We start from the raw sequence: 21965 nt of genomic DNA, 5'->3' as shown, positions 1-21965 counted from the left end.
CTTTTAAAACTGGGATTACATGTCTAATTTAGTTTTTTCCTATAGAGATAAGCCCCCTTTGTGAAAGGAATCCTGAGGTAGTAAAAGTTGGGTGTACACTGACCCCACTAAGGCTGCCAGAAAGGACTGGGAAAGCATTTCGAACAACCCAGGCTTCTAGAAATTAGATTCCTGTCTAGAGAAGTCTTCTCTCATTTTATCAAAAGTGAAGTGGCTTTCTTGGACTGACGCAGGCATCCACAGTCAGAGGCCCCCTTGGGCCCGAGTATGTTCGCCATCTGGAGAGCAGGGGGAGGGGCAGCAGGGGAGCCCTGGGCATACTCAGCTGGGCCGATGGGAGAAAAGGACCCTGGGGCTGAAGGAGGCAAGAGAGGGAGGGAGTGGGGAAAACACTGCTAGGGTCTTACAGCCAAGCTTCTAGAAAAGCTAGTGCCCATCTTCTAAGCAGGGCTGGAGGAAGTTCTTGGGGTTCTGCACCCCAAGAACCGCAGGGCACCACTACCTTCACCGCAGCCAAACTCTCAGCACATGAGCCCAACGTGGACAGGACAGGCCGTGCACCTTGGGCTGTGGCCACACGTGGGCTTTCCAAGCAGAGCTCACTCGGGGGAAGACGCGTGCTTCAAACTGTGCTCAGATGCCAAGCTATTAGCCAGAGCGCCGCCGTTCCTAGCATCTTGTGCCTGGCCCTGACATAAAGTGGAAATGCAGGACTAGACAGAGGACGCTGACTCATCCCTGTGGTTCCTTTTAGGCCTGATAGGAACTAAGGCCCCCAAAGACCACCTTGGATGGGTTGGGGGCAGGACCGTCCTCCGTGAGCAACAGAGAGAGGTGGGTGCCTCGCCCGGCCAGCTCACTGGGGAGTAGCCCAGTCCAGCTCCCCCCGGGCTCCCTGCTGCCCCTCCCTCCCAGAGACCCTGGACACCACGGCTCCCCTCAGGCTGTCCTGGAAGCTTCCTCTCCCTGATCACACACCCTGTATTGCTGCTCACCACCCGTGGCAGTGGGTAGGGAATGCAAGGGTGCCCTCGGTGAGGCAGGCCTCTTCTTTTTTTTTGCGGTATGCAGGCCTCTCCCTGTTGTGGCCTCTCCCGTTGCGGAGCACAGGCTCCGGACACGCAGGCCCAGCGGCCATGGCTCACGGGCCCAGCCACTCCGCGGCATGTGGGATCTTCCCAGATCGGGGCACGAACCCGCGTCCCCTGCATCGGCAGGCGGACTCTCAACCACTGCGCCACCAGGGAAGCCCGAGGCAGGCCTCTTTTTAAAAGTGGGTTTGCTAGTGGGGGGTGAAATAGGGGAAGGGGAGTCAGAGGTACAGACCCCCAGTCCTGTAGTAAATAAGTCGAGGGATATAACGTACAGCAGAAGAAAGATGGTCAATAACACTGTAATTACCTTGTATGGGGACAGATGGTGACTAAACTTGTGGTGGCCACCTCATAATGTATGCAAATGTCAAGTCACTACATACTACACCCGAGACCAACATAATACTGTATATCAACCACGTTTCAATAAAAAATAATTTAAAATTTTAAAAGATTTTTAAATGCGTTTGCTGAAACTTGGTCTTTCCAGGACTGGGTAGGTGAGTAGGAAAATGTCTCTGAAGAGGGCCTGAGAAAGCGCCTTTCCTCCTGGGAGGGCTGACCACTAGATTTTCATGATGCAAAACAACAAGCTAGCACCCAGCAGCAAGAAGTTAACACTTGACTCTGCCCACAGGTAAGCCTTGCAGATAAGTAGAGAAAGCTGAGGGTCATTATACCGTCTGGAGCCTGAAAACCGTTCATTTCCATTCTGCTTTCCTTCACCTTGTTGTATTACACATTACTACTGTATGAGAGATATATGCTCACATTAAGAGTTATAGACTTTATGTGTATATTACACATATTGGATTGCCTAGTACATTGTAATATAAATTTAGTATCACAAAACCACAGTTACAGGATTCGTATGGTTATACAGGTTTTTCAACAATGGTCCGCAGCCCAATCACAGGCCAGCGATCTGAATGACTGTGTCAGAACCTGCATTTTTAGTGCAATTGGATCTCAAAGCAGGAGAGAGAACACATGGCACGGAGTAAGGATACTGTGTTTGAAATTTAGTTGGTGATGTACATTCAGTGTGTGTGTGTGTGTGTGTGTGTGTGTGTGTGTGTGTGTGTGTCTGCAACACACAAACTATTTCTTCCTACGCGTCCAGATCTAAAAAGTCTGCAAACCAATGATTCTGGGTAACCCTTCGCCATCTGAAGTGTGGATTCCTCAACACGATCGCCACCAAGTGGCCACTCGGCGTATGAGCAAACTGAGAGCAGGGACGGCTGTCCCCCTGCCCACATCCGGAATCCTCAGAACTTGGGAGCCTAGAATGTTCCAGCAGGAAGAACGCTGGCGGCCGCCTCAGTGCGAGGCCCTCGTGTACAGCGGGGAGCCGGGAGCCTGACTGGCCCCCGCGGAGGGCGGCACAGCCTGAGCGGGACCTGCTCCTCGGATGCCACGCCCCGCACAGAACCCCTCAGGCATTCACAGCTCAGCCAGTGTCTGCAGCTTCACGTTAAATAACTGATCTGAGAGCTGCCCATCCTTAAAACACACGACACAGCACCACGGGAAAGCCTACAGAGATCTGCTGCTTCAGGAAACCCACCCGGGGTGTACCTTCTCAATGAAATACATCAGCGGCTCCTTGCCACGGGGGGCAGGTGGGTCCCAGCTGAGGACGACATATGTCCTGCTGATTTCTGAGGCATGGACGTTGGTGGGAGGTCCTGGAACCTGGACATCACCTGGAGGAGGAATCAACACCGTGAGCGCCGACAGGAGCCAGGTCAGCCCGCTTGCCGCAGCCCATCTTGGGAGCACGACCCTCGGCTACTCTACAGGCATCAAAGGCCTCACGGATCAGCGTCGGCTTTTGCTTCATTTCTATTCTGGGAAAGCAAGCAAGCTGCAAGGACTGTTTTTCCAGAGCCAAAGTGTAATGAACTGGTAAAGATCGTCCAATTACTTCTGTTTCCAATATAAGCCAATTCATAAGAAAGGAATCTAACCCAAAATTCATCCAGAATTTCAGCTGGAAGTGGGAGAGGAATTTACCCAGAAGAAACAGGGCATTTAACCAGAAATGCAGCTCTGACTGTATGGGGAATTTGTGCAGAGAAGGTACCAGCAATGGTGTTCTGCAGCAGGGAAGCCTTCCAAGATGGGGGTCGTACTTTCTCTAAGGGCCCTCTCTGGTTGTTTTCCTCTCATTATGCCCTTAAAGCATGGAAACAATATAGCGACTTCCAAAGCACATGGCTTCCCTTCCTGGGTAGATCTGTTCCACATCCACAAGCATTGCATCTATGTCTATATACTTAAAATTCCAGCGTGATACCAATTAGCAAGTAACTATAATAGAACAGTCGCATCAAAGAAGCCCACTGCGTCTCTTCTGACACACGTCTCTTTTTAATAAAATACTAGGTGGGGCTTCCCTGGTGGCGCAGTGGTTGAGAGTCCGCCTGCCGATGCAGGGGACACGGTTTCGTGCCCCAGTCCGGGAAGATCCCACATGCCGCGGAGTGGCTGGGCCCGTGAGCCATGGCCGCTGAGCCTGCGCGTCCGGAGCCTGTGCTCCGCGACGGGAGAGGCCACAACAGTGAGAGGCCCGCGTACCGCAAAAAAAAAAAAAAAAAAAAAAAAAAAAATGCTAGGTGTCAGGCGTGTTATGTTTGGATGTGAGAACTTTTCATGGGGGTGGAGGTTTTCCAGATGCACAGTCCCAGTCATTGCGATACAAAATATTATGAGCTTCCAATTAGATTAGCACAAGATTAAGATGGTTCAAAACGTCCCCAGGACACCTGGGAGCCCTGCTGAAGATCCAATGGTTCCCTCTGGACTGCACTGCCGGGGAGGAATTTAACAGCCGCGTGGAAACGGCCCAAACAAGCCTGGGTTTCATGTCATTAGAGTCCTGTTACCGCGCTCATCACATTTGACAGGCAACAGGGGCGCAGAGGCACAGCCGTGGGCTTACCCGGGAGCATCTGGCAAATGGGTTGGGTTTCAAACAAGGAGCGAGAGAATGTCCAGAAAGGTGCCAAGTGTGCCGGGCAGAGCAGGGCCCCGGCACACCCTACACGCCTTCTCTGCATCCACCTGCCGTGTCCACACCTAAAGAGACCCAGGGAGAGGCCCTAAAGAGAGAAGACACAGATCACCCACCCTTGGGTGGTGCAGACAAGCTTCCAAGCTGAGTGGCGGTGCACCTCAGAGGTACTAGATGAAACAGGACAAACCAAGGGGCCAGAGGGGAAATGACGCATGATAAAGCAGCGTGGGCGTGGGAACACACCAGTGCAGCATCGCCTTTCCTGCACGTTCAGATCTGAACGCCTCGCTGTGTTTAGACCTGGCACCTAACTTCGAGACCCAGAGGAAAATGGAATAAGGAGCACTTTATCTGAGGCCAAGACAAGAAGGAAGAATCCGGCTTTTGTCAGCAGGGACTCCCCGATCCGGGAGGATGCTTGGGTTATGCGGACTCTCCGCCCCACCCGGGGCCGTGCACTAATGAGCCTTGGAGATCTGCAGATGACCCCAGCCCCGGACAGAACAAGAGGACATGCAAACTGGCCCCGGGAGCCAAGGGGAGGACCAAGGAAGTAAACTGATGTCTGTTACCAACACTCCAACCGCTGAGAGGGTCCTCAGAGAGAGAAAAAGCAAATGGAGGCAAAACAAAAAGATCGGCCACGGCCACGTGCCTTCCGGGGTGGGCTGACCACAGCGCTGCTGGGGGCGGCTCCTGCGCTTGCCTCTGCCTCCGGGTCACGATGCTCCTCTGGAGCCCTGTTCTAACGAGCCACGTCAACACCGGATGAAGGTGGACATATGAGATGGAAACACAGCTCAGAAACGAGCTCAGGAAAACACAGTGCTTTCCCAAGATCACACAGCTAGTGGGCGGCTCTGCAGGGGTCCAAGCCTAGGCCTTCGAATCCCAAACCCAGCTTTTCGTTCTATTGACCACAGCCTCCAGAACCTGCCCCAGAGACTCGCCTCTACGTCAGTGAAACGTAAAGTTTGTTCGGAATTGTTAGAACGCCCAAGAGGATGGAATTCAAGAGAATGAACAACTGTAAATGAGTTTGCGGCATTCAGAGCAAAGGATGAATTCAATGCGTTAGCTACAAATGAGCTGATCCAAAACAGTGCAGTGAATGCTTGGATATATAATAGTAGAACAAAAACAATCTCATTATATCTGCGAGAGCCTATTCGGGCCTTTCCAAGAATGAGGTGTCTACTTTTCCATCGAGCAACTCAAGAGAGATAGGAAGATTTGGATGATATTAAAAGGAGAGCATGGATATTAATTTAAATGTTTGTAGGAAGACACCAACCAAGAGTAAAATGATTAGAAAAGATCAAAAGAGGGACCTTCAAGATGGCGGAAGAGTAAGACCCGGAGATCACCTTCCTCCCCACATCAGAAATACATCTACACGTGGAACAACTCCTACAGAACACCTACTGAACGTTGGCAGAAGACCTCAGACCTCCCAAAAGGCAAGAAACTCCCCACGTACCTGGGTAGGGCAAAATAAAAGAATAAACAGAGACAAAAGAATAGGGACGGGACCTGCACCAGTGGGAGGGAGCCGTGAAGGAGGAAAGGTTTCCACACACTAGGAGCCCCTTCACGGGCGGAGACTGCGGGTGGCGGAGGGGGGGAGCTTCGGAGCCGCGGAGGAGAGCACAGCCACAGGGGTGCGGAGGGCAAAGCGGAGAGATTCCCGTACAGAGGATCGGTGCCAACCGGCACTCACCAGCCCAAGAGGCTTGTCTGCTCCCCCACCGGGGCGGGCGGGGCTGGGAGCTGAGGCTTGGGCTTCGGTCGGAGCACAGGGAGAGGACTGGGGTTGGCGGCGTGAACACAGCCTGAAGGGGGCTAGTGCGCCACGGCTGGCCGGGAGGGAGTCCGGGGAAAAGTCTGCACCTGCCGAAGAGGCAAGAGACTTTTTCTTCCCTCTTTATTTCCTGGTGCACGAGGAGAGGGGATTCAGAGCGCTGCTTAAAGGAGCTCCAGAGACGGGCGCGAGCCGCGGCTATCAGCGCAGACCCCAGAGACGGGCATGAGACGCTAGGGCTGCTGCTGCCGCCACCAAGAAGCCTGTGTGCGAGCACAGGTCACTCTCCACGCCGCCCCTCCCGGGAGCCTGTGCAGCCCGCCACTGCCAGGGCCCCGGGATCCAGGGACAACTTCCCCGGAAGAACGCACGGCGCGCCTCAGGCTGGTGCAACGTCACGCCGGCCTCTGCCGCCGCAGGCCCGCCCCGCACTCCGTGCCCCTCCCTCCTCCCGGCCTGAGTGACCCAGAGCCCCCGAATCAGCTGCTCCTTTAACCCTGTCCTGTCTGAGCGAAGCACAGACGCCCTCAGGCGACCTACACGCAGAGGCGGGGCCAAATCCAAAGCTGAGCCCCGGGAGCTGTGAGAACAAAGAAGAGAAAGGGAAATCTCTCCCAGCAGCCTCAGGAGCAGCGGATTAAATCTCCACAATCAACTTGATGTACCCTGTATCTCTGGAATACCTGAATAGACAACGAATCATCCCAAACTGAGGAGGTGGACTTTGGGAGCAACTGTAGACTTGGGGTTTGCTTTTTGCATCTAATTTGTTTCTGGTTTTATGCTTATCTTAGTTTACTATTTAGAGCTTATTATCATTGGTAGATTTGTTTATTGATTTGGTGGCTCTCTTCCTTTTTTTTGATTTATATATACATTTTTTTTCCTTTTTTTCTCTTTTTGTGAGTGTGTATGTGTATGCTTCTTTGTGTGATTTTGTCTGTATAGCTTTGCTTTTACCATTTGTCCTAGGGTTATATCTGTTTGTGTGTGTGTGTGTCTGTGTCTGTGTGTGTCTTTTTTTAGTATAGTTTTTCAAGCTCGTTATCATTGGTGGATTTGTTTTTTGGTTTAGTTGCTGTCTTCTTTCTTTTTTAAATTACTTTTTTAATTTTAATAATTTTTTAAAATTTTAATAACTTTATTTCATTTTGTTTCTTTTCTTCCCTCCCTCCCTCCCTCCTTTCCTTCCTTCCTTCCTTCCTTCTTTCTTTCTTTCTTTCTCTCTTTCTCTCTTTCTCTCTTTCTCTCTTTCCTACAGGGTCTTGGTGCTCTGGCCTGGTGTCAGGCCTGAGCCTCTGAGGTGGGAGAGCTGAGTTTAGGACATTTGACCAGCAGAGACCTCCTGGCCCCAAGTAATAGCAATCGGCGACAGCTCTCCCAGACATCTCTGTCTCAACACTAAGACCCAGCTCCACCCAATGGCCAGCAAACTCCAGTGCTGGATGCCCCATGCCAAACAACTAGTAAGACAGGAACACAACCCCACTCATTAGCGGAGAGGCTGCCTAAAATCATACTAACTTCAAAGACACCCCAAAACACACCACTGGACGGGGCCCTGTCCACCAGAAAGACAAGATCCAGCCTTATCCACCAGAACACAGGCACCAGTCCCCTCTACCAGGAAGCCTACACAAGCCACTGAACCAACCTCACCCACTGGGGACAGACACCAAAAACAACAGGAACTACGAACCTGCAGCCTGCAAAAAGGAGACCCCAAACACAGTAAGTTAAACAAAATGAGAAGACAGAGAAACATACAGCAGTTGAAGGAGCAAGGTGAAAACCCACCAGACCAAACAAATGAAGAGGAAATAGGCAAACTACCTGAAAAAGAATTCAGAATAATGATAGTAAAGATGATACAAAATCTTGGAAATAGAATGGAGAAAATACAAGAAATGTTTAACAAGGACCTAGAAGAACTAAAGAGCAAACAAACGATGATGAACAACACAATAAATGAAATTAAAAATTCTCTAGAAGGAATCAATAGCAGAATAACTGACGCAGAAGAATGGATAAGTGGCCTGGAAGATAAAATAGTGGAAATAACTACCACAGAGCAGAATAAAGAAAAAGGAATGAAAAGAAATGAGGACAGTCTCAGAGACCTCTGGGACTACATTAAACGCACCAATACTCGAATTATAGAGGTCCCAGAAGAAGAGAAAAAGAAAGGGTCTGAGAAAATATTTGAAGAGATTATAGTTGAAAACTTCCCTAACATGGGAAAGGAAATAGTCAGTCAAGTCCAGGAAGCACAGAGAGTCCCATACAGGATAAATCCAAGGAGAAACACACCAAGACACATATTAATCAAGCTATCAAAAATTAAATACAAAGAAAAAATATTAAAAGCAGGAAGGGAAGAGCAACAAATAAGATACAAGGGGGGCTTCCCTGGTGGTGCAGTGGTTGAGAATCTGCCTGCCAATGCAGGGGACATGGAATCAAAATCAAAAACATTGATTTCTCTTTCATTCCTATACACTAATGATGAAAAATCTGAAAGAGAAATTAAGGAAACGCTCCCATTTACCATTGCAACAAAAAGAATAAAATACCTAGGAATAAACCTACCTAAGGAGACAAAAGACCTGTATGCAGAAAACTAGATGACACTGATGAAAGAAATTAAAGATGATACAAACAGATGGAGAGATATACCATGTTCTTGGATGGGAAGAATCAACATTGTGAAAATGACTATACTACCCAAAGCAATCTACAGATTCAGTGCAATCCTTACCAAACTACCCCTGAAATTTTTCACAGAACTAGAAAAAAAATTTCACAATTTGTATGGAAACACAAAAGAGACCGAATAGCCAAAGCAATCTTGAGAATAAAAAATGGAGCTGGAGGAATCAGGCTCCCTGACTTCAGACTATACTACAAAGCTACAGTAATCAAGACAGTATGGTACTGGCACAAAAACAGAAATATACATCAGTGGAACAGGATAGAAAGCCCAGAGATAAACCCACGCACATATGGTCACCTTATCTTTGATAAAGGAGGCAAGAAATACACAATGGAGAAAAGACAGCCTCTTCAATAAGTGGTGCTGGGAAAACTGGACAGCCTCATGTAAAAGAATGAAATTAGAACACTTCCTAACACCATACACAAAAATAAACTCAAAATGGATTAAAGACCTAAATGTAAGTCCAGACATTATAAAACTCTTAGAGGAAAACATAGGCAGAACACTCTATGACATAAATCACAGCAAGATCCTTTTTGACCCACCTCCTAGAGAAGCGGATATAAAAACAAAAATAAACAAATGGAAGCTAAGGAAACTTAAAAGCTTTTGCACCGCAAAGGAAACCATAAACAAGACAAAAAGACAACCCTCAGAATGGGAGAAAATATTTGCAAACGAAGCAACTGACAAAGGATTAATTTCCAAAATATACAAGCAGCTCATGCAGCTCAATATCAGAAAAACAAACAACTCAATCCAAAAATGGGCAGAAGACCTAAATAGACATTTCTCCAAAGAAGATATACAGATTGCCAACAAACACACGAAAGGATGCTCAACATCACTAATCGTTAGAGAAATGCAAATCAAAACTTCAGTGAGGTATCACCTCACACTGGTCAGAATGGCCATCATCAAAAAATCTACAAACAGGGCTTCCCTGGTGGCGCAGTGGTTGGGAGTCCGCCTGCCAATGCAGGGGACGCGGGTTCGTGCCCCAGTCCGGGAGGATCCCACGTGCCGTGGAGTGGCTGGGCCCGTGAGCCATGGCCGCTGGGCCTGCGCATCTGGAGCCTGTGCTCCACAACAGGAGAGGCCACAGCAGTGAGAGGCCCACATACAGAAAAAAAAAAAAAAATCTACAAACAATAAATGCTGGAGAGGGTGTGGAGAAAAGGCAATCCTCTTGCACTGTTGGTGGGAATGTAAATTGATACAGACACTATGGAGAACAGTATGGAGGTTCCTTAAAAAACTAAAAACAGAACCACCATATGACCCTGTAATCCCATTACTGGGCATATACCCTGAGAAAACCATAATTCAAAAAGAGTCATGTACCACAATGTTCACTGCAGGACTGTTTACAATAGCCAGGACATGGATGCAACCTAAGTGTCCATCAACAGATGAATAGATAAAGAAGACGTGGCACATATATACAATGGAATATTACTCAGCCATAAAAAGAAAAAAATTGAGTTATTTGTAGTGAGGTGGATGGACCTAAAGTCTGTCACACAGAGTGAAGTAAGTCAGAAAGAGAAAGACAAATACCATATGCTAACACATATATATGGAATCTAAGAAAAAAAAAAAAACATGGTTCTGAAGAATCTAGGGCAGGACAGGAATAAAGACGCAGATGTAGAGAATGGACTCGAGGACACAGGAAAGGGGAAGGGTAAGCTGGGACGAAGTGAGAGAGTGGCATTGACATATATATACACTACCAAATATAATATAGATAGCTAGTGGGAAGCAGCCGCATAGCAGAGGGAGATCAGCTGGGTGCTTTGTGACCACCTAGAGGGGTGGGATAAGGAGGGTGGGAGGGAGACGCAAGAGGGAGGGGATATGGAGATATATGTACAGGTATAGCTGAGTCACTGTGTTATAAAGCAGATACTAACACAACAATGCAAAGCAATTATACTCCAATAAAGATGTTAAAAAAAAAAAAAGAAGCCATTGCTAGGAGGGAAAAACAAGTATCGTATATTAACGCATATATGTTGAACCTAGAAAAATGGTACAGATGAACCGGTTTTGCAGGGCAGAAATTGAGACACAGATGTAGAGAACAAACGTATGGACACCAAGGGGGGAAAGTGGGGGGGTTGGTATGATGAATTGGGAGATTGGGATTGACATATATACACTAATATGTATAACATGGATAACTAATAAGAACCTGCTGTATAAAAAAATAAATAAAATAAAATTCAAAAATTCCCCCCAAAATACGTATTTTATACAGGCTGGTCTCCTGCAGCAAACATCTCTTCCAATATAACTAGGCCATTTTTTACTCACTCAAACATCTGTGTTTTCATCAGCTGTTTAGGAGGTCATAACATCCACCTTTCCTAAATTGTTTTCTTTTGTTACTTACTTGTTGGGCATCTTTCCCAGTTTCTGAGTTTTTCTGGAAGCAGAGGTTTTAACTAAGACTTTATTTTATTTTTTAACTTTTTATTGGAGTACAGTTGCTTTACAATGTTGTGTTAGTTTCTACTGTACAGCAAAGTGAATCAGCTATAAGTATACATATATCCCCCCTTTTTTGGATTTCCTTCCCATTTAGGTCACCACAGAGCACTCAGTAGAGTTCCCTGTGCTATACAGTAGGTTCTCACTAGTTATCTATTTAATACATAATATCAATAGTGTATATATGTTAGTCCCAATTTCCCAATTCATCCCCCACCCTTCCCCCTTGGTATCCATACGTTTGTTCTCTATGTCTGTGTTTCTATTTCTGCTTTGTAAATAAGATCTTCTATACCAGTTTTTTCAGATTCCACATATATGCGTTAATATACGATATTTGTTTTTCTCTTTCTGACTTACTAATTTTTAAGTTTTCACTCACTGTCTTCTGTGAACTGTAGTTACAATTCCAATTAAAATCTTTGGATTCCTGGTTAATGATGCTAGATTCTCCTTCTCAGTAAATTTATCTTCCCAGATATCTAAGGACTATTAAGAAGTGTGCACAAAATCCAATAGAAAAAAGGAAATGCAAACTTTCAAACCACAGGGACATTATTTGATAGGAAAACTAGTCCCTTTTAGTCAAAATGTTAGAAATAAAATTTTTGCTTAAAAAAATAATAAAATAAAATACTGTTCAGTCGTGGAGTCTGGGAGAAAGGACCCCAGCCTCGGCCAGGACTCAAGTCTCAGGTTGGGTCTGGTTACTCCTCTGTAGGTCCCCGAGGATGCCTGAGAGACCCCACATGAAGCCATGAAGCCAGGACTCCACTGACCTCCACTCTCACTTTCATTCTCACCCTCTTCCCTGCTGACTTTTTAAATTCCATAGACCTTAAGCTTGACCCACAGTTTTTATTTTTACATGTGAAGAGTGTACCCACCACTCTCTGATTACAACCCTAAATCCCTAGGGTATAAGCAGCTGAAAGGAAATGGTAACGAGTTCCTTACCTTCAAGGTCCTCCTGATAGATTACGATTTCTTTATCTCCCTCCCAGTGGACTGCTGCGGAGAGAAAGGTCACTGCTGAATTTGACGTTCAGAAAGCGCTGGATTCCCAGAATCACCTTTTTTTTTTTTTTTTGCGATACACGGGCCTCTCACTGCTGTGGCCTCTCCCGTTGCGGAGCACAGGCTCTGGATGCGCAGGCTCAGCGGCCATGGCTCACAGGCCCAGCCGCTCCGCGGCATGTGGGATCTTCCCGGACCGGGGCACAAACCCGTGTCCCCTGCATCGGCAGGCGGACTCTCAACCACTGTGCCACCAGGGAAGCCCCCAGAATCACCTTTGCATTACGATGACAGCATTCGCACTACTCTGAGGTCCTCAGAGTTGATGTTTTGGAAGTGGTCTCAAAGAGAGCCAGTGCTTCTTGGCTCTTTGTACTGGATTCAAAAGGCCACGCAGGGGGCTTCCCTGGTGGCGCAGTGGTTGAGAGTCTGCCTGCCGATGAGGGGGACGCGGGTTCGTGCCCAGTCCGGGATGATCCCACATGCCGCGGAGCGGCTGGGCCCGTGAGCCATGGCCCCTGAGCCTGTGCTGTGCGTCCGGAGCCTGTGCTCCGAAGGCCACGCAGGTAAGGAAAATGCAGTGACCCACTTAAAACCATAATTAAGGGCCCAATCCCGTTAAGGAATCTGGGTCATGTGAAATTAAAATTCAGAAAGGGGGGGGCTTGGCTTCACCGCCTTCTGAGCCTCATCATGTGTTGAAATTACAACATCAGTGGACTAAGAAAAGTCTAATTCTGAACCAATTTAACTGGATTTCAGTGAAGAGCCTTAGGAAGATGAAGCACCTTCGTTTCAAGGTGTAAATGTCAGCCTGGCATCCCCACCCCTAACGTGACCTTGACGGCCATCGGAGCCCATGAGGCACAGCTGTGCTGTGCTCAGCTCTGAAGATGTTCTCGAGGCTCAGATACAAGATGGGGGGAAAAGAGAAAGAACAAATCACACAGAACTGCTGGAACTTGAAGTCTGCGCGCCCTACCGTGTAACGGTTTGAGGTCAAGGGGGTCGAGGGCAGCCACAGCCTCAGAGACTCTGGAAGGCCGGCTGATCCCTGCATTGTTGACAGCCCGCACGCGGAAGATGTAGGACCTTCCTTCAAAAAGTCCGGTTACGGGGTATTTACAGATCTTCACGGGGCGGTCATTGCACTGAACCCAACTGTCAGTTCCCACTTCACATCTTCACATAAAAAATAAGAGTAGAGAATAACAACTATATCAGTCTAGTAAGTATATAGAGCTGTATACATACATTACGCGCATATATTATATATATATATATCTCACAGTTATAACAGGAGAACATCTCCCACTGGTAAAATGAATGCTGTCAAAATATTGATTTACACAAATAGTAGTATAAATAAACTTTAAAAGACAGAGCTGTCTAGGAAACGTAGTATATACACATATCGTCCCTGAGTCTTTCTAACTTACAGCTGAAGCTCAATTCCCCCCTTCAAAAACATTTAGGCAAAATCTCCTCCAAAGGTTATTTCAGATCTATCCCTGACGGTTCTCTTTCAATTTACACCACAGAATCTCTGGGTGCCCCTAAGCTCCCTGGCACGTCTGCTGCCTAGGCCCAGGAAATCAACGGTCCTTCACCCGGTATCCCAAAGACGCATCTTTCTCCCCCGGGACACAAAGTGAGTCCTCGCTGCGAGGCTGGCTCACCGTCTACTCCAATCACGTTAAGATGTTTCTTTCTAGAACGCTTGTCATGAGGAATTTGGAAGTCTTTAGGAAATATTAAGTCCTGACCAGAAATCTGAAAATGTAGAAAAGATTGACCTCCATTTTTCCCAGGTTGAGAAATGTCAATACAGAAACTGCATGTCAAATTCCTGCTGGCATCCTCAGCCCGACGTCACCATGCCCAGGCCCTCGTCCTCGGAGGGAGGAACAGGGCTGAGCACAGACCTGCCGGCCGGAGCCCCATCCTAGCCCCAGGCTGGACCCTCAGCAGAGCCTGCAGGCTGGGCTCAGAGCAAGCCTGGAGAGGCAGGGTGGGATTTGATACTGGTGCCAGTTAGGCAAACTGAGCCTCAGCCAGCACACACGGAATCGGTGTGGGTACACGAGGCCCTGCCTGGCAGGTGATACTTTCCAATTACCCAGCCAGGAGTGACTAATAACCAAATAGTGAAGTTACCTATATCCCATCAAGAACGGCATCACAAACTTGAGATCAGAGAAATACCTACACACCTCGTCCTGGGTAATACTCCTTTGAGGAACGTTTCCATCCCCAGAGGAATCAGTGGACACTCACCGATCAACAAAATAGCCGATGACTGGGCTCTCCTTGGTCGTGTTGGGTGGCTTCCAAGTTACGATGACATAATCCCGGTTTACATCATGGCACTGCAGGTCCATGGGCGCGCCAGGGGCCCCCACGACCAGGGGGTCAGCGTCTGGGGTGGGAGAGGAGAGGGGAGTCACGTGATCAGGGTCCTGGGTGCGGGGGGGACAGCTGAGGCCAGCTGACAACTTCTTCAAACTCAGTGAGCTATCTGCTTGCTCTCCTCCCCTGCCTAGTCCTCACGCCCTTGATAGATTGGTGACGAGAGACATACATGTACTGATGAGTCTTTAAACTCGAAACACTCTGTCCTCTATGACACACTCAGTCTGTGATTTTCCGTAAACGAATCCAAGTTGAAGTTCACCTTCTGCTGATGGCATGTCATCACATAATGTCATGTCGTCCAAAACCGACCGATGTAATGATAATACAATGGGGCCTTTTGAACACCTGAGAGATGGTACCTTAGACACTTGTGTGTTTCAGAGTCCTCCGAAGGTCTGAGGACTTAGATTTTTTTTCCTGCAAGTCGTGAGCACACTTTGGGTCCGTACCCATGCATCCCTTCCACAGCCAATTATGGTCACAGTGCAATTACGTTTGTTTTCAACTGTTAATTACGGCGGCCCTGAAGGCCAACAGAGCTATTTAGAAAGTTAATACACTGCACATTTAATTTCCTCATGTAAAATGTGTATTTCTTCAGGACCTAGGGCAGTTGGACCTTCTTAGCAGTGTAAGCACTGTACACTTTCTTGTTCCCATCTCCTCAGCATATTAAAAGCTAAGGATTTCTTCACACCAAGTCAAATATTGTCTCTCATATTCAAAGTCCTCAGAAAGTTGTCAGAACACTTAAACTCCCCATACGTGCATTATTTTCCTCCTGCTGGCTGCACAAGCAAGGCAATGTCAGCTACTGCTTTTACTGTGCTTTCGTGGGGCAAAACGCCTTGCTAGAAGGCACGCACGGAGAATGGAAGGCACATTTTAACGCCAACCAAATAAAAATGGTAAAACTTTGTGGACGTGTCTAAAACCCCAGGGATCTAACGGAAATGGTTTGGAAAAAATAATATACTGACAGTGTCATTCCAGGCACATATAACCTGGAGCCCGAGGTGGGCATACAGGTGCAGGAGACACGGAGAACAGGGCAGGTAAGGCAGGGGTGGGGAATGGAGGGCAAAGTGGCCAGGGCCGCGGGGAGAGGAAGAGGGGCGTCCCGGTCAGGAAAGCAGCCGCCGGCCACCCAGAAGAGACTGGTGTCCCGGGGAGGGGCCGGCCGGGCCTCAGCCAGGAGGGGCCTCTATGCCCGAGGCCGCTGCACGAGCCAGGGCCGCTGCAGGGTGAGGGCTCGGCTGGGGGGCACTCACTGCCCTGCACACAGGGCCGGGGCTTTGCAGGGGGCCAGCTCCTGCTTCCCAGAGAAGTGCCTAGGCCTCTGCGCGCTACACCTTCCCTGGAGAAAGAGAGAGTATTTTCTTCCAAAACTGCTGTGAGAACTTTAGATTATATATACATATGTGAATATGTATGTGTGTGTGTACATACACATATACACACCTGTATGTATGTATACACATATACATATATATATTATATATAATTTTATCCATTTTATATATCCCTTAAATAAAAGTATATATATGTGACATATACGTCTACACACGTATGAATATGTACACCCACAAGCCTATATATGATAGGCATTTATAGATAATACATAAATATCTATGTTATACATATCCATAAAGATAAATACACGTATATATATAACATCGACCACTGTGCCTGGGATATCACGAGCTTTGTTTTCCTTTCCATGAGTGGGATGGACAGGCTCTCGTGGGCTGCTGGGAGGATGAAACATGACAACACGCGTGTCTCCTGGTGTAAACGCCCCGGAGGTGTGGCCCCCGTGGTTACTGTCTTAAACACACATGTGACTGAAGTCAGTGGTCATGACAGTGTCAGTCCTTCCTGCCACGGCCCTGGCCCTGTCACAAGGCCTAAGCAGGGGAAGAGGGGAGGGAGGCCCAGGCGGCCCGGGAACGGGCCCTTCCACTCCGGACCCCACTCCCCGCGTGGATTTCCTCCAGAATCAGCAGTTCGGGGCTGTTCACTCCAAGGAGTCATCCCACGAATTCCAGCAATTTATCAGCCACAGGGACACAAAGCTCCGCCTCTGCTCCATCCCCAGTGACACTTGCTTATGTCGCGGACATAATCGGGACGCGCCCAGGAAACACCTCCCGGCGGTCAGGCCATCTCCGGGGAGCAGCCTTGGGCTCCGTCTGGGCCCCGTCCCACCCCACCTGTAGCCTGCGCACCTCGGACAAACAGGTAGGCGCTGTGGTCGCTGACCCCTCCCCTGGACACGATCCTCAGGGTGTAGAGACCCTCGTCGTCCTTGTTGAGGTGACTGAAGGACAGCAAGGCCTGGCCGTCCCCAAAGAACATCTTTATCCACTTGGACTCCTTCAGCAGCACGTCTGGAAGACGATCAAGGGAGACGGGCTTCAGGGACACGCAGGGACCCGGGGCACACGTGGAGGACAGAGGTCCCCGCCAGCCTGACCCGGAGCACAAACACACACGTGGGGCTGGGGGGACCGGGACATGCGGGACAGGACAGAGGTCAGCACGCGGAGTGTGAAAGGCGGGACTCGTCTGCAAGGGGCCCTGCTGCGGCTTCGAAACGCACTTCACCCAGACGCTGACACCGGGAAGTCCCCCACCAGCGTTCCTTAGAAATTAATAATACAGTGCCAGCAAACCAGTCAGAAGGCGATGAAACCAAAGAGGCAAATTTCGGGAGAAGAAACAAGGGAAGTGACGAAAAATACTCAACACTGGATATCAAGGAGACACAAAATAAAATCATGAGAAATTATTGTTCACCTACTGATTTGCCAACATCCGTAGCTGGAAAGTGCAGAGAGGACAGCCTGTCAGGTGCAGCCTTGAACCTGCCTGTTCCATTGGAATCGGCCAAGACTATGAAACTGCGGGTCCCCAGAATCCCGGGCACTTCCCAGTCACGGGAACACCTTCTAAGATCCATGCCAACATCCTCTGGGAATGTTAGGAGAACGCTCCTCGAACCCATTTCATTTCCAGAAAGGGTAACTTAGAATCTTAGAACTTAACTCTTAAAGTAGAATTGCAAAGGGGAAATTAATCTCCTTTGCCACCACAAAGAGGCTCTCTCCCTTCCTCTCTCCCTCCCGGACCATGAAGATCAGACACAACTATCCTATTCCAACCGAAGAGCACAAGCCCAGTGCCCTCGGATCCCAGCAGCGGACTCCCGGGGGTTGCAAGGTCACAGGCATCTCCTCTGCACCTGGGACGCATACCTGTTCCTCTCCTCTGCGCTTGGGCCCAGGGGTCCCCCTCCCCCTCTGCCAGCTCAGAGCCCTTCTCATCTGTCAACGGCCTATTTTTTCTTTCCATAAAGCTCTCCATCGTCACCGCAAACCTGCTTTCTTGGCTAACTTTAACAGTGCGCGGGGCCAGTGCCATGCGTTTGGCAAAATATCACAGCCTGTTCTGGGACACTCCTTACACTTCACAGAGGCTCTGCTTTACCATTTTGTGTATTTTCCCCAACTGGATTATAAACACCTCATGGCAGGAATGGCGTGTGACTCTTTGTGCTGTTCTGCATTGGGTTAGGCCCTGAATAAACACAGGCAGGATGTTCTGTGACTGAATCCATAGGGAGCGAGCTCCCTTAGAAGCAGCAGCCCGAGATGAAGCTTCCTTCCACAGTCTACCCACACACGCCACACACACACACGTCACACACACTACACACATACACACACCACACACACACACGCCACACACACACACACGCCACACACACTACACACACACACATGCCACACACACACGCCACATACACACACACACCACACACACTACACACACACGCCACACACACACACACCACACACACACACCACACATACACACACACACATACACACACCACACACACCACACACACACACCACACACACACGTCACACACACTACACACACACCACACACACACACCACACACACACGCCACACACACTACACACACCACACACACACCACACACACTACACACACACCACACACACACACGTCACACACACCACACACACACGTCACACACACACACATATACACACACCACACACACGCCACACACACCACACACACTACACACACACCACACACACACGTCACACACACTACACACACACACGCCACATACACACACACACCACACACACACCACACACACATACCCCACACACCCCACACACACACACACGCCACATACACACACACACACCACACACACCACACACACACACCACACACACACCACATACACACACGTCACACACTACACACACACACCACACACACACACATCACACACACTACACACACACGTCACACACACTACACACACTACACACACCACACACACAGAGACACACACACCACACACACACACACACAATCACACACACACACACACACACACACACACCACAGCCGCACAGGGCAGCCCATGCTGGCTGGTGGAAGCAGTGGAGCAGGGCCCCGGGAATGGGGGGGTCCCAGCCCTGCCACTTCCCGGAGGTCGGGGGTAGGGCAAGGAAGTTCCTTGTCTCAGCTGCCCACTTAGGGGGTTGACAACACTTCCCTCCCAAAGACCTGATGAAAATCAAGTGAGTTATCACACTCAGAACAGAGTCGGACGCAATAAGCTCTAATAAATGGTAGCTACTGTTTCAGCAGAGGAAAAACATAAAGACACAGACACGCCGCTCATTCCTCCTAATCACACGGAGACCCTCTTTATGGAGCTACAACAACCCCCCATGACTCATCTACCTCCAGGCCTCCCTGCTAAACCCATTCCCAGGGAAGTTCAAGGTTAACGCAGGTCCAAGCTGCCCCAGGCTCGCCTGCTTTGCTGCCCGCAGCTGTCACGGAGGTGGAGAAAGCGCCAGGTCAACACTAAGGCTCAAATCTCACCATCACCCCAGTGAGGCCGGGGTCCGAGCCCAAGCACGGCAGGTGTGGGCGCAGAGCGTGCAAGAGGCCGCGACACTCACCGTCCCGGTACCACTCGGCCCGCGGCTGCACCCGCTTCAGGTCCGGCGTCACCAGCAGCGTGCACTTGAGAGCCAGCGTCTCGCCTTCCCTCCGGAAGGTGACACCGAATTTCTCCAGAAACTGGACGTCGAAGTGCATGTGCGGGATCACGGAGGGCAGGGGCACTGCACGGGGCAGAGGGCGCGGTCACACGGCGGGCCAGCTGGGCAAAGCAGGCCCCTCACCACCGCCTGCGCTCGCATCCTCACGGGCTGCGCTGTGGCCCGAGCGCCTGTGTCTCTCCCGTTCTCAGGTCGAAGACCCGCCCCCCGGTGTGAAGATATTGGGGGTCGCCTTCGGGTGATTAGGCTGGATGAGGTCGTGGAGGTGGGGCCCGGGATGGGTCAGTGCCCTTGTAAGGAGAGGACGAGACCACAGCCCTTTCTCTCAGCTCTTCATGAGGACACGGTGTCCCACACCTGCTAGCTGGGACGCGGTGTCCCCTCCCTGGTGGGCACCTCGACCTCGGACCTCCAGCCTCCAGAACTGAGGGAAGTAACTGTGTGATGTTCAAGACCCAGGTGTGCTGTTTGTTATGGTGCCCGAGCTGACTCAGCCACTCCTGAAGAATCAGAAAACCAGCGCGGAGTGGAATCTGGTCATTTGTGCCAAAGGAGGATGGAAGGCAGAGTGAGCAGGGGGTGCGTGCTCTGAGCCACGTGCAAAGCGTAAAGGGTTTAAATCCTGCATCAGCCCCAAGATGTGTGAGCCCCTGAATCTATGGCAGCGACGGTCAGCACACCGACACCAGCCAGGAGAAAGGGCCTTTTGCAACACAGTTTGAAAAGAGATCTGATGCTTAGAAAATATTTTTCAATGATATGCTATGTCAGTACACATTTTTCTGCACAAAGAAGGAACAGAATCAACTTACCTCTGATCGGGAGCCCCACAGAATGCAACGGCTCCTCGTCACCTCGGAATCCTGCAAGACAGTCCGGCGATCACGGCGGAGAAAGAGGACAGAAGGTGGGGAGACAGCGCCCCATCCCCGCAAGACGGCAGACTCACTTCTCACCACCACCGCCGCATTGGTGGACGCCTGTCCGTGCACGTTTGTCGCCACCGCCGAGTAGGTCGCGGTATCGTCAAAGTCCACCCTTGGAGGGAAAAAAGACAGACAGCGTCCTGAACGTGCTGTCGGGGGCCGGCCTGGTCTCTGAGAGTCAGTGACCCGAACTCGAGCACAGCCTTCCTCGACAGCAGCTCGTGGGGCCTGGACCCCTGGTTCGTGAGTGATTTGTTTGAGAGCAGTGCCAGCTGTGCCCTCGGAGCGAGGTATTAACTACAGACACGGGTGACGTCTGATCCCGTACGATGCCTTGGCTTTGGCTTTGCGGGGGAAGACAGTGTACTAGCACTTCCGGAAATGCTGAACTGCACTCTCAGAGAGAAGCTTGTATTCCCTCTGGTTCTGTTTGTCTACCTGCAGCATCTGTGGTTTTATCTTGTCAATGGGCAGCTCCAATGGCCTCAACCTCCAGGAGAATCAACCCCACCTCCCTCCCCACCAGGGGTTCCCTGCACAGACCCCCAAAGCAGTGGGATCGCCCAGACAGGAAGCACCCACTCATGGGCGTAACAAAGGTGCCTGGACTGGACCCACCTGAGGCCTCCGGGCCCGGAGCGTCGTGAGGGACGCATGTCCACCCCCGGGAAGGACAATGGCCCAGGGACCGCAGAGCCCAGTTTCTCAGGGGTGGGGCTCCTCAGCTCCCCACATCCATCCCACAGAAGCCGAAGCTTAGCTTCTGGCTATGAACTGTCTTCCCACCAGCTTCCCCCCAAAACTTGACGTGAGGACTCTTACTCAACTGACTCTCTGCTAGTTACTTTCCGTTGGCTACTCTGTATAAAAGTCTCAAGTGCCCAGCAAGACAGTACTATTACCCTATTCACTTGGAGAGAAAGTAGAGCCTTTAAGAAGTTGGGTAAACAAGGTCCACAAGGCCTTCTGCCATCTCTCCAGGCATGGGCACCACAGGCATAGCGACAAAAACACAGAAAAAGTTTACTCAGACTTCACGTTTAGATGCTTTAAGCATCCAGCAACCCAGAGACAAACCCGTTCTTTGGAAGTCCTTCGTCATCTTATTGTATTTTCTATTCCACTTGGAGCTGAAAATCGTTTCTTTGACCAAAACATACAGCGTCTCCAAGAAACGAGAGAGAACATTTCAGGGACCCACGCTGCCTGGGAAGAACCCCGTCCCTGCCTCGATGAGGTTCTAATCCAGTTCCACTGCGCCCGGCGATGCCACCTGGCCTCCCGTCATGGCCGCTGCTCAAGGGAGAGAGAGCCGCAACCGCAGATGTTCAAACCAGTGCATTACGTTC

The 21965-nt window shown here is 49.8% G+C and overlaps 1 protein-coding gene across 1 annotated transcript in view; it reads right to left on the bottom strand.

Annotated features, from left to right (window-relative positions):
* Positions 1–21965, bottom strand: part of MYOM2 (myomesin 2) — an 81289-nt gene that overhangs the window by 40950 nt on the left and 18374 nt on the right. The window contains exons 7-14 of the mRNA XM_004281757.3: positions 20640–20728; positions 20503–20553; positions 19589–19753; positions 16790–16951; positions 14424–14565; positions 13129–13328; positions 12087–12140; positions 2676–2803 (exon numbers count right to left, since the gene is read on the bottom strand). Of these exons, the coding sequence (XP_004281805.2) occupies positions 2676–2803; positions 12087–12140; positions 13129–13328; positions 14424–14565; positions 16790–16951; positions 19589–19753; positions 20503–20553; positions 20640–20728 (991 nt within the window). The remainder of the gene's footprint in view (positions 1–2675; positions 2804–12086; positions 12141–13128; positions 13329–14423; positions 14566–16789; positions 16952–19588; positions 19754–20502; positions 20554–20639; positions 20729–21965) is intronic.

Source organism: Orcinus orca, chromosome 21, assembly GCF_937001465.1.
Source record: "Orcinus orca chromosome 21, mOrcOrc1.1, whole genome shotgun sequence".
Lineage (NCBI taxonomy): Eukaryota > Metazoa > Chordata > Mammalia > Artiodactyla > Delphinidae > Orcinus > Orcinus orca.
This window is presented reverse-complemented; position numbering and strand designations above follow the sequence as displayed.